Source organism: Mesoplodon bidens (assembly GCF_964165515.1).
Source record: "Mesoplodon bidens genome assembly, chromosome: 3".
Classification (NCBI taxonomy): Eukaryota; Metazoa; Chordata; class Mammalia; order Artiodactyla; family Ziphiidae; genus Mesoplodon; species Mesoplodon bidens.
Window position 1 is genome coordinate 97,958,480 of NC_138178.1, and position 12,542 is coordinate 97,971,021.

A 12,542-nucleotide genomic window follows, 5' to 3' on the forward strand; every position below is an offset into this window, starting at 1 on the left:
ATGAATTTCTTGCAGTAACACTTGTCATACATGGCGGAGAGATTTTTTAAAAAAAAACACTGAGTAAACACAGATCTCTGGGGGCCATCCCTCGATGCCTCTGCCTTCGAGTGTATGGCAGGAGGGAGGTAACAGGCAAACAAGGACTGGGAGATGTTTATAATCATGCACACGAAGACATGCAGATGCACGCAGGAAACTTTCTTTTGCTTTCCTTTTTCTTTTTTTTTTTTTTTTGACCAAGGTTGGGTATGGAAAAGCTTCTCAGTTGAATTGTGAATTTTTTTTTCTAATGTTGGGATTGCCGGCATAAAGCCAAACTATCTTTGTATGTATGGCTTCTCTTAATGTCCAAATAGATTTATTTAAATACATTAAAAGGTTTATAAAAAGTGCTTCAGTGTTACAGAAAGAAACACATCCTCACAGATAGTCCAGAAGTGGCCCTGTCTTTCCTATCAGTCTTGGAGGGAATCCTAGAAAACAAAATAAAAAGCATAAAATTAGGCAGAATGTGAATTTATAAATTTCAATTAGTCTAGACTGAGAGGGTGGAGCGGTGGAATGTTTGCGTTTCAGTAATTTCTCTGTGATTTTTTTAGGATAGAGACTTCAGTGGATTCAAGCTTTCTATCCGACTTTCCCATCTACCCTTCATAAAATAAATGATTGCCTCTGATCTGACGTGCCAGGTGAAAATGGGTAGAATTAAAACTGTCAATTCTGCTTCCAACTTGTGTCTTTCGATTGAGTTCAAAAGCTTTTAAAGGTAAAACGTGCCAATCATTTATATATATTGTTTCTTTTTCTCCTATCACAGCTTTTAAGTAAAAAGAAAGAAAAAGTATTTATATTTCCAAATTCACTTTCCCTGTAATATTTGAATCCTGCAGGTAATTTGATGACGGACCCTAACACGTGTGAGATCGTGTGCCCAGCGAAGCCCGGTTTACAAGAGTGAAGCCAAGGAGGTACAGTGAAGTCCGATTTTTTGGTTTTCTACCTAAATGGTTTATTTGGAGCTGAGATGTGGCTAGTTAAACCTGAAGCTTTCCAAGTGCTACAATACTATTTCAGAGAAAAGGTTGGAGCAGGCAGAGTTGGAAAGAAAGGAGGAAGGCTCCCTTTGAAAGTTAGAAATGGTGAAAAAGACATGTAATCCGATGTGGAAAATTGAGTAAAAGAGGCACTGCACACTTTGGCTGAGGCAAAGATTGCTGAATCCTTTGAAGAAACTGACACGGATTTTCCAGAGATGGGAGGAGAGAGAGAGACGGGGTAGGGGTGGGGGAATCCTAGGGTGGGCATTTTATGTAAATGAGTAAATTCGAAATGTAGTACAAATCCAGTATAGTAAAACTGACAGTTCTGACAGTATTGACAACATAAGTATATGTTTGAACACTGCACTTTCAGACACTTAACCGATGAAGCAATAAAATAATTCGACTACAATATTTCAAATAATCGACATAGATGTTTTGGTACATCATTTTTATACTCCAAATCGATCTATCACTCTGGGGCTGGTCAATTTTAAGTAAAAATGGGCTGCAATTATTTGCACCTTGGCTAATGATGACCTAATAACAGCCCTCAATTAATTACACCGAACTGTGCTTTCTTCCTTCAGTATGGGAGTGGGAGGGGGCAATTCTTGAGGACGAGAACCTAGGATTGTGTCATCCTCAACCCTCCCTTCTATTCTATTTTTGAGATTGTGGGGAGGGGGGATTTCTGAGTTGGGAAGAGGTCTTTGTGTGATCACAGACACTGCAGGCTGAGGCCCCCTCACTTCAAGTATCCACTGACTGGGTCTGTATTGGTGGTATGGTCCTCACTTTGCAAGGTCAAAACTAAATTTTAGAAAACGCAATCATAAAGTTGAGTGAGTCTAACTGTCCCCCAGGCCCATACCCTTTCCTCTGTTTCAAGGAGTAGATGGAAGAGATTTGCTCAAAGGAGGACTGGAAATTTATCTAAGGCTCAGAGTGTGTGTGGGGTGTGTGTGTGTGTGTGTGTGTGTGTGTGTGTGTGTATGAGGGAGAGAGAGAGAGAGAATTTTAATCTAAAGCACCCAGTTGGAGTTGAATCTCTCCTTCCGTCCCTATATCCTCTGACGGCTCCCCACACACTGCTGAAGGTTTACCGGCTACTGTTTTATAAAAAAGCCACAAATAAGAAGACGAATCTCTTCGAGAAAGGAGGAAGGATGCTGATGAGTACTGCATCCTCAAGCGAGTTCCCGCAGTCTCTGCTGTCTTTTTCTTCTTTGCCCCGTGAGGTTTCCAGTGAGCTTTCCTACTCCCACTTTTCTTTTCCACTCCTCTCCAAATTTGGTGTGGTAGTGGTGGTGGGATAGGGACGATAGAGCTAATTTATTTAAAAAAAAAATACTGGACAGGCCCAGTATATTAAACTGGAGCAGGCCGTTGTGCTGTACGGGTCCGGCCGGCGGGAGGGGGGGCAGCTGGCGCCCCCAGCCCAGCACTCTCCCGAAGGTCTGTTCCCACCCCTGCGAAGCCCCGACCCTTCCTCAAACTCGCACTGAGACTCGGCTTCCTGACCTAAAACTTATCTGGGCTCCACTAGACGGGATTCCAGTGTCTGATTTCTTTCCTCCAAACTTCACAAAAGCAGTTTAAACCCCTCCAAACCACCGACGGCTGAGAGGCTGAGACTTAAGCAACGTGTTAAGCTACAGTAAGATGCGACTCAAAGGCAAAGGACGTGTGTGACCCACGCTGGGTGAAGGTGGGGGTCCTAGGAGAGCTCCCCCGCCGGAGCATCACTTGGTTCCGAGGGTGTCAGCCTCTGACCGGGTCTTTCCAGCTGTCTGCGCGGCAAATGGGGGTAGGAGCTAGAAAGGGGGCAGCGGGAAGAGAGGAAAGAGAGAAAGGGGGGATAGGATCAAGATTGCGGAAGAGATAAGAGCAGGAGAGAGGAAAATGTGAGGAAAGAAGGGAGGATGGAAGAGAGCGCGGGAAGGAGCCAGAGACAGCGAGAGAGAGCTCACTCGCGCTTGGAGCCCCGCCAGATAGCGCTAGAGGGCTATTTATTGAAATACTTTCTTACTGCGAGATACTGAAGCAGCTAAAATTGGGAGAAATAAGAAATAAGAGCAAAAGGAAAGAAAGTAAAATCATTCCACCCCATCTTATGTAAGAACATAAATTGCGGGGTGCCTTATTGTTATTAATTGGGGGGGGCATATGGAAGAAAGCCTAAGTGGGGAAAGGACCAAGAAACAAAAACAAACAAAAAGGGGTCCCCTTCCCTCCCTTCATCCCAACTCGGGAGAGTGAGCAAAGTTAACAGGTAAGAAAGCAAGTGGAATTCTTCCTAGAGCAACTTTCAGAGCTTCTGGTTTTATCGCTGGGAAGGTCAAGAACAGTTCACAAGGATGAGCTGAGCTTTATAGAGAAGAGATGTTTTTAAAGTAATAGATGGCTGCAAGGGGGTGGGGAGGGAGAGGCAAACACGTTATTGGAAATGCCAAATAAAATATATATTAAAAATTCCAACTGTCAGCCAGCAGGTCAAAGCAGAAAGAGAGACCCTCTGCCTTTGTCCCAGTGATACTGGGTTCAGGGCTGTTTCTGCAGGACCGCAATCAAACTCCTGAATAACAATTTATACTCTGGGAGGCTTGGAGGAGAGAGCTAGACTACAAAAATTCACTGTTGCATTCAGAACCCAAATAACAGTGAAGCAGATGGAGAGAAAAGACCTAGTGACAGAGGTGGAGTCCAGAGAGAAAGGAAGAATAAAATATTTTGATCCTTTTTACTTGCTGAAGTCAGTAATGCAAGACAGAAAACTTCTTTCAAATAATATTTTGCTCTAAAATATTGATTTGGTTTTATTCTAAAACCCCAGGCATCTCACTTCTAGCTTGTCATTTTAAAACTGCACTTTCCTTTTACCTAAAGGAATTTTTTGAATTAAAGTAATAATATCTTTCTTCCAAACCAGCCAACAGAACCTCCACAAATAAAAGTTAACCTTATAGAGGGGAAAAAAACAAAACAAAACCTGCTTAATCCAAAATACTCCAATTCAAAACATTAACTAAAGTTACAAATAAGATTACGGTTGGATTTATTTGCTCCTCTAGCAAGGCGTCAATTGTTCTAACAGCTGTAAGAAGACAAAAAGGATTTAAACCCAGCAATTTTAATACATAGATTAACACTTCAGACCTCAGAGTTCTGAGGAATTTGGAGTTATCTGTGCTGAGGACCTATTACTTTCTAGAAAAAAAAAAAAAAGGTGAAAAGAAACACAAGCTCCTAAAGGAAGGTGGGCAAATTCACCTAAAATAGAGTCTCGGTTCATAACTGCTCATTTCAAATTAAATACTCTCCATAAAGACAATGCCCTTTAAATTAAGTAACTATAGAGGCATTCAATTATTCTTTTAAAATCTTGAATGTTACCTATAATATCATTCCATGTTGAGACAAAAAAAAAGAGAGAGAAAAGTAAAAATAGAAAAGAAGCAGTTCTCAGAAGTCTTGGGGATGCTCCAATAAGAAAGAGGTGATTAAAAACAGACCCTTAAATTTGAAAAGCCCGATTCCCCCTCCCATTCGCCCCCCCATCAGGTCCCCTCCCTTTCACCTCTTTTTTTATGCAGTGCCCTCACCCCCACTCCAGAGCTAAGTAGCAGATTTGGGATTCTGAAGAACTAGATTTCAGCATCCATATTTGTTCTGGGGCACTTGTAAAATGCGATTTGTAGAAGGTCTTTAGCCTTCTGATTGTCTTTGAATTGTTTTTACTGAAACAGATCTTTTGCAGTTAATGAGTCCCCACGCAGCTGGACAGCTCCTCTCGGACACTGAGAACTCTAACCCCAAAATGACCCCAATTTGACACCGCAAGATGAAATTTTACCGCCTGTTAAAACCATTTCCAGCCTGGGCAAAAGGAGCTGACTGTTGACGGAGGTGTGTGCCGCCTCCTGCGACCCCCATCTCACGCCCGTCTCCCGGGCCTGCCCCACCTACTTTTCCTTTACCCCAAATGTGGGAGAGCAGATGAGGCTCGCAGCCCCGGTGGGAGTGCGGAGGCTGAGAACTGAGCATCAGCAACAACGTACTATCGGACTAGAAATCAGAAAGGCTGCGTACCCCACTGTTTTTCAATAGCTTCAATGGGACTGCGAAACTGGGGGTTAGGGGAGACCATGAAGTTCTTAAATGTTTTTCAGCTCTATTAATAAAACATCAGCAAGTTGGTGATTAAAACTAATAGTCCTTTAAATTTATCAGATTGACCAAGAACTGACATCATGAATCAACTCCAACTTGATCTTGTGTGCAATTCACTGCACTGCGATGCTATCTTAAACTAACGGTTTCATAAATTACGTGCAACTAGGTAAGTGAAATTTCTTCAGTCGCATGAAATTCGGGGTTCTCCCCTTAAGCAACTGGTGAAGTTTTAAATGACACATATTTTCTTCCAGGAGGACTTCACTTTTAACACACTCACACTTCTTAACTAAGGTCTTTGGAGTTAAGAATGATTGGTTGGTTTTTTCTTGAACAGTATCTCAAAATGTTCTATTTCTCCCTTCCTCCCATCTGTAACCAGATTGTCCCAGTTACTTGCTTTAAAGTACTCAATAAAACGCAAAAGGAGTTACAGAATATGAGAGAGAGAGAGAGAGAGAGAGAGAGAGAGAGAGAGAGAGAGAGAAAGGAAGAAAGGAGTTTGGGTTAAAATGCCTTCTGCATCGCCCAAAGGATGAAAACACATGACAATAGAGTTCGAACTTTTTCTTTTGTAAAGCTCAAGATTATCACGGAGTAATCAACCCATTAGCTTAACAACTGTTTGAAAATATAGAAATCATCAGTCGGTCTGGATTGTTTTTACTCGGATGCACTGCCATGGAAGAAACTTTTTTAAAAAAATCCTAGTGTAGGTTTTCTAAATAAAGGCTGAGGGAGTGCTACCTCACTTCAAAATATCATTATGAAAAAAAGTGATGGTAAGAGAAGCAGAAGGTAGCAACTTTGAATGTTTAAACTCTGCGATGCAGAGGTTCGGTTCGAAGTTGATTTTTACAAAAGAAGTATTTATCAAGGAAACTGAGTTCCTTTTTAAAAAGAAAAGTGGCGCTTTCTGTACAGGGCATTTAAAACAACAATAACCCTATTGGCAACAACAAATATGCAATATTGAAAATAAGAACAGTTAGAAGACTTTCAAAACTGAAAAACTGTATAAACTTCTCAGCTAGCGGCGCTGAACGGGGACCGTGGATCCACCAACATAAAGACCTCGGCAAAGTCGAAAATGCTCCGCAGCGAGACCACTTTGATTTTTTTCTCTCTCATCTTTCCGCCCCGGCTAAACTGAATTCGAACAACTGCCTCTTATAATAAAATTCTGGAGGTCAACTTTTTCTTCTCTTTTGCATCTTCCTTTTTTACTCACCTTTTCTTATACGTCGACGAACAACTCAGCAACAAATAAGAAGGATGCTTTTAATCTTGGAGTTCTTCTGGGGAAAAAAATGAGGAGGTGGAGGGGGAAGGACCCTCCCCCGCAACCTGCAGGTTTCATACCAGTCGGCTCTTGCAGGCTTGAAGCCCGGCTTAAGAGTGGCTGAAAAGTCTAGCCTGGGCTAGACTCTCCTCCCCGAAGCTCCGCGAGCCCGGCAGTCCTTGCTCCGGCCACCCCGGCAAATACCGCGCGGTCCGCGGCCCCTCTCCCTGACGTCGCGCTACCCTCGCCTCTGCAAGCCCCTCTGCACTATCTTTCTTTATATGTAAGGGCCGATTTCCCGCAGACATCATTGTTATGATGGCTCATTTAATCAAACTGTTTAATTGCTCTGGTAATCACTATCATCATCACAGGTGCTCAATCATTCATCATTTTTGGAGGGCTTTATTGACCTCCGGAGCTCATTCCCCAGCCCTATTAAAACGGGGCCAAATTTCTCCGACTCCGCTTGGAGTCTCTGCAGGCTACGATCTAAGCCCAGTTGAGAGTTGCCCGAAAGCTTACAGTGAAGCAGAGAAGATGAAAAGGGAGGGGAAAAAAAAAAAAAGCCTATCCGCCTTCTCTCCTTCTCCCTCTTATTCTCATTCTCTCCCCCCCCCACTCCCTTCTCTCTCTCTCTCCCTCTCTCCTTCTCTCACTCACAAACACACACAGAGTACTTTATTCTCCTTGAGCGCCCCCCCCCCAGTCTCCCGGGAAGTCGGGTCAAAGCCCCGCGCAGAGGATTCGCTACTTTCTACTCTCCAGAATGGGTTCAAAGTTGGAGAAGGAGGCGGCTGTTGAGGAACAATCTGTTTTCAATTCCCTGGGCCGGGGACCATGAACCAGGGCGAGAGCCAGAAGTTGGGGAGAGGGCGCGCTCGGAGCGCAGGCCCCGGCTGCTGGGCTGCCGGGAGCCAGGGGGCGGCGGGGGCTGCAGAGCTGAGCGCGCGGGGAGACCGTAGCTCCGCCCCCAGCTCGCAGCTCGGAGTGATTGACGCTCGGCCGCCGTGATACCCGCGGCGCGGAGGTGAAGCAGCGTGCAGCTCCAGCCAGGCGAGACATCGGCTAGAACTACTTTGTACGCAAACCATGTGGGATAGTTACCTTCTTTCCCTCCACTCTCCTCCTTTTCCTTTTTGGAAAAGTTCATTCGGAGTCGGCCCCATCTTCCTGATACTCCGAAATTGCCCGGTGTAACTAACACAGCCATTAGCCGGCGATACCGCTGCCTGGCCTCTGCGCCCCGGGCGACCACAACAAAGCTGGGCAGGGAGTGCCGGCCAATCCTCCTTGCTAAGCATTCTCTCTCGCTATGCATTCTCTCTCTCTCTCTCTCCCCCATGCTTCCAGCTCTAAGTGAGATCCACTTTGGAGTCGCACACCAGTCGCGCGCGCGCGTACACACACACACACACACACACACACACACACACACCCTTTGGCAACATCAGACAACATCAAACACCCAAACGACTCCCTCCCATTCCTCCCTCCTGATTCCACCGCGGGCCCCAAAGACTCTCCAGGGTGGCCCGTGTCCGCAAAGCTTGAAGGGAGTGCTCTCTGAGTTAAGCTGGTCTCTTCTTGTCCTAGAAGAAAATGAATGTTGACAACAAGGGTCCTGGATCTGCACAGGGAAGAAAGTACCACTTAAAAAGACAAAAACAAAACTCTAGCCGGGCTTTGGTACGGTCTGCAGATCCTGCCGCCTCTGGGTGTTAGCAGAAAGCCTTCGGGGCGCGATAATCGGCTGGCAGAGGAGTAAGGGGCCCGCGGAATTAAAAGGAACAAAAGCAAGAGCGCCATGTCAAACGTCCCCGACACGACCTCGTTAGGCAGGAGCCGGGAGTGATGGGGAAATGAACTAGAAGCAAGTTTTTTTAAAAAATTAAAAATCTGAGGCTGTACCGTACTTTCCCTGTGGTTTTCTGCAGTTTTCCTCTCTGCGCTCTCCCTGTCCTCTTCATTCTCATTCTCTCTTTCCCTCCCTCTTTCCTCACGTGCGCGCGCGCGCGCACACACACACAGGCGCACACGCACGCACACACACACACACACACACACACACACATACTCCTCTTCCTCCCTCCTCCCCCGCCTTCCCCCGCGCCTTCCCCGCGGAGGAGCAGCCTCGCTGATTTGCTCGGGTCGGCCGGGCTCCTGCCTCCCCTCCCCCTCCCGCCCCCCGCCTCCCGCCTCTCCCGCCCCCCCAACCCGGGCCGTCCGATCGCACTCGCTGCATATCAGAGGCTCCGCGCGGCGCGCTCCTCCTCGCTCCCGCTCCCCACTCCCGGGATGTGTCTCCGCCGTACGACGGGCTATGGCCACCACGACTTCCGGGTTCCGTCATTTCGTTCTCCCGCCGCCGACCCGCGCCGCCAAACTGAGGCTCTTCTATAAGCCAGGCAGCAGCCAACCTGCCAACACCTACTGACACTCACTCATCTCCCAGAGAGAGAAAGAGAGCGAGAGAGAGCGAGCGCGAGAGAGCGAGCGCGAGTGAGAGCGAGCGAGCGAGCGAGCGAGCGAGAGAGGGAGAGACAAAATACCTACCAGGAAAGGGGGGGAGGAAGTCCAGTTTTTGCAAACTATTCATTTTTTTTCCTTGATTTTCCCCCCCCTGCTTTCTTTGAACGATACTTTAAAGAGAGAGGATCATATTATAGATACCGCGGGGGCAAAGCTAAGGGGGGGAGGAAAAATTCAAGAAGCAGAAACCCCTCGCGGAGTTTTACTGGAAGAAAAAAACGGGTCTGAAAGATTCCTCCTCTTCATCATCATCAACCATCATTCATTCACTACCTTGACATTCCGGGCTTTGATTGACAGCTGGAGTGGCAAAAAGCCATGAAACACGACAGTTCGGTTACATGTGGGCTGCTGACGGGCCGCTCGTAACCTTCAGTTCGGGGGCTTGACAATTTTTTTTTCTTCTTTTTCTTCTTTTTCTTTTTTTTTTTTTTTCCAACTGAGGGGAAGAGAAGAGAAAGAGGGGGAAAGGAGGACCGAAGAGGAGGAGGAGGGGAGGGGGGAGGAGGAGGAGGTGGAGGAGGAGGAGGAAGATCAGGAGGAGGAGGAAGAAGAGGAAAAAAGAGAAAAAGAAGAAATATCACAGGAAAAAAAAAACTCTTCGTTGTCTTGCCTGGGCTTTTTTTCCCCCCCTAAAAATAACATATTGGAAAACTGGGAGAAGTCTCCTTGGTTTGGAAAAAAAAAAAAAAGGAATCTTCAGCCTAGATCACTTTCTTATCCGGACTGGGATATTAAATATACGACACATCCAGGAGTTTATTGGAGCGCAGACTGATGGCGCAAAGGGTAGGTTTAAATCTCCAACACTTACCTAGATATAAATCCTCTCCTAAGAGGGGCCTGTCCCGATGCCTCCTCTCCCTTCAACGCTGCTGCTGCTGCTCGCTGCTTGATGATGGCGGCCGGTATTTAAAAAAATAGCAGCAAAATTATTCATCGGCTTCTTTTCCCCCCCGTGCCTCTGCGTGTGTGCGAGTGTGTGTGCGTGCGTGTGTGCGTGTCTGGGCGCGCGTGTTTCAACGCTGTGCGAGCGGGCGGGCGGCGAGTGCGTGTGAGTGGTGTGTGTGTGTGTGTGTGTGAGTGCAATTGTTACACGCTTTCGCCTCGCTCCAGCTTTTACCCCAGCAGCGCGATTCCCCCGGTTCTCCTGCTGCCGCCGCTGCCGCTGCTGCGCCGCTGCTGCCGCTGCTCCCGCGGCTCGGGGCGGGCACCGGCTGCGTAGGAGCCGCCGCCGCCGGGGCCGCCGCTGGGGCCGCGCTGCCGCAGCCGCTGCGCCGCCGCCTAGACTAGCCTGGGCTGCTTGTTTTGTCTCTGAAATTGACAAGGACGCAGGGAATCCGCTGCTAAATAATGTTTCTGGTAACTTTCACATTATTCCCCCCACCCCACCCCCACCCTCTGTTCCCTGCCCCCGGGGAGGCACTGGCCCCAGCCTTCCCTCGTCCTCGGCGTTCTCGTCCTGATTATTAGCGTTTTTCTTCTCTTTATTTTGTTTCATTTCGCCTTTTGATTTATTGGATCCTCTGGAGGAGGCGAAGGGGGGTTAGGGGTGGGATCCGGGGCTTCCTCCTCACACTAACTCCACTTCTCCCTCGGTTGGCTTGCTACGGTTCTGCTGCCTCCCGCCCGAGCGGGACCTCCCGGCGCCCCCTCAATCCCCGGCCTCACCGCCCCCTCTCCCTACTCTAAACGCTGCTCTCGGTTCATACTTCTTCATCTTTTAAATTTAAAAACACCCCCTCCCCAACTTTCAACTCCGTTGTTTCGGCTGGTTTGGTTTCTGTGTGTTCAACTCGTGCTCGGTACTTTTCTCCTTTCTGACTTTGTTTTTATTTGTATTTTCCTCCCTCTTTCTCTCCTGCCTCACTCCCCCCCCGCCGCCCCCTCCTCCTCCTCTCTCTTCTTCCCTTGGCCTTCTCCCTCTCTCGCGCCTCTATTCCTTCCCCACTTCTCTCCTCTCTGTCTTCTCCCTGCTTCTTTTCCTACCCTCCCTCGGCTCTCCTCGCTCTCTCTCACCTCCTGCGCCCCCCGCCCCTTTGCCGGGTTCTGACAGTACGATGAGCTGCCCCATTACGGCGGGATGGACGGAGTAGGGGTGCCCGCTTCCATGTACGGAGACCCTCACGCGCCGCGGCCGATCCCACCGGTTCACCACCTGAACCACGGGCCGCCGCTCCACGCCACGCAGCACTACGGCGCGCACGCCCCGCACCCCAATGTCATGCCGGCCAGCATGGGATCCGCTGTCAACGACGCCTTGAAGCGGGACAAGGATGCGATCTATGGGTAAACCAACCTCCACCCCCTCCCGACCCAGCGTACTGTGTGAGTGAGAGTGCTAGTGTGTGTGTGTGTGTCTCCGTGGGGGGGATGAGGGGGTGGACGACCAAGTGGGGAGTTATTTCTCCTTAGGATAGGGGGGCGGAAACCGCTGGCCTTAGGAAAGGACAGGGAAGGGGGCCTGCTCTTCTGCCCCTTGCGTGTAAGTCCTGGGGAAGATTTGGCTTCCTCCACCGCCACGGCCCCGTCACTCCGGACCCCAGAGCCGGGAGTGACTGATTCCTCAGAATCTGGCCAGGGCCTTCTCCCCAAGGACGGGATTCCTGGCCAAAGGACGCAGAGCTGGTCCTTCCAGGCCCCCTAACAGAGGCCCCGACGAAGGAGAAAGTTTCCTGCCGATGAGGAGCAACTTTTTTTTCCTTTTCTGTTTCCTACCGAGAGTCTGGGAGTCACTAAATGCAGTTGGAGCTGGGATCAGGGCTGCTTCTGTCGGCCAGGAAGTCCTAATCACCCTCTTCTTAATTCTCTGTAAATAAAGGGGGCAGACCTTGAAGTGCAGCGGGGTGGAAGGGGCTGCTGCTTGCACAGAGCAGCTCTTGGGGGGAGTAAGGGAGATGGCTGGAAATTATTTTAAATTCTGAGAGAACTCGGGGAGGGATGGGGGTGCACGGCCCCAACGTGTACCACTCGGGCCCTCCCAGCTGAGGGTAGGTGGGGAAGGCTGCGGGATGCCGAGGGGAGGGGACAGTGTCGGTAAACAGCAACTGCGCCTGAAGCCGGAGGCCGCAAGCATCCCGAGGTGTAGCTAAACCGCCCGGAGGAACACAAAGGACAGGCGCACACGCACACTTCCAAGTTTTAACACTCGATTTATTTATTTTCGCCAGCTGGAGAAATGTGGTCTTTGAAAGGAAGCTCTCGGCGTGTACCATTCCTATTATTTTGGTCCCCTCACCCGGGCTTTACTAGAAGTGGAGCAAACAAGTTTATAAGGCAAGGGGGTGGAGAGGTTAGACTGAGGAAAATATCACTTCGGGGGTGTGTGTAGGTGAGCCTTGGGCCTCCTCTGAAATGCCCATTAAAATGCGGAGTTAAAGCAATTTTGGATTTCACGGAGTGTTCCTCTCTTGGGAGGTCAGGGCTGGGTCTCAGGGTTTGGTTGGGCGGCCTCTGTCGTGCGGGGAGTGGGTCTGGATCAACACCGGGCTCCGGACTGCCTGAGCCTA

General features: G+C 48.8%; 1 protein-coding gene and 1 long non-coding RNA gene across 6 annotated transcripts in view; one reads left to right on the forward strand and one right to left on the reverse strand.

Moving 5' to 3' along the window:
* Nucleotides 1-293: 293 nt before the first annotated feature.
* LOC308614697 lies at nucleotides 294-6,519 on the reverse strand. The gene is made up of 2 exons (XR_014015422.1): nucleotides 6,451-6,519; nucleotides 294-476 (listed from the first exon to the last, which is right to left on the reverse strand). It is a non-coding gene; the product is annotated as an uncharacterized lncRNA (long non-coding RNA).
* Nucleotides 6,520-9,547: 3,028 nt separating this feature from the next.
* The window catches only part of MEIS2 (Meis homeobox 2), a 203,575-nt gene continuing 200,580 nt past the window's right edge, over nucleotides 9,548-12,542 (forward strand). For 3 of the 5 annotated variants that reach the window (XM_081229263.1, XM_081229261.1, XM_081229264.1), the window contains exons 1-2: nucleotides 9,548-9,822; nucleotides 11,090-11,322. In XM_081229263.1, the coding sequence (XP_081085389.1) occupies nucleotides 9,811-9,822; nucleotides 11,090-11,322 (245 nt within the window). In that variant the 5' untranslated portion in view covers nucleotides 9,548-9,810. Of the gene's footprint in view, nucleotides 9,823-10,045; nucleotides 10,396-11,089; nucleotides 11,323-12,542 lie in introns of those variants that run through there. The other 2 variants (XM_081229262.1, XM_081229265.1) reach the window with 2 other exon arrangements.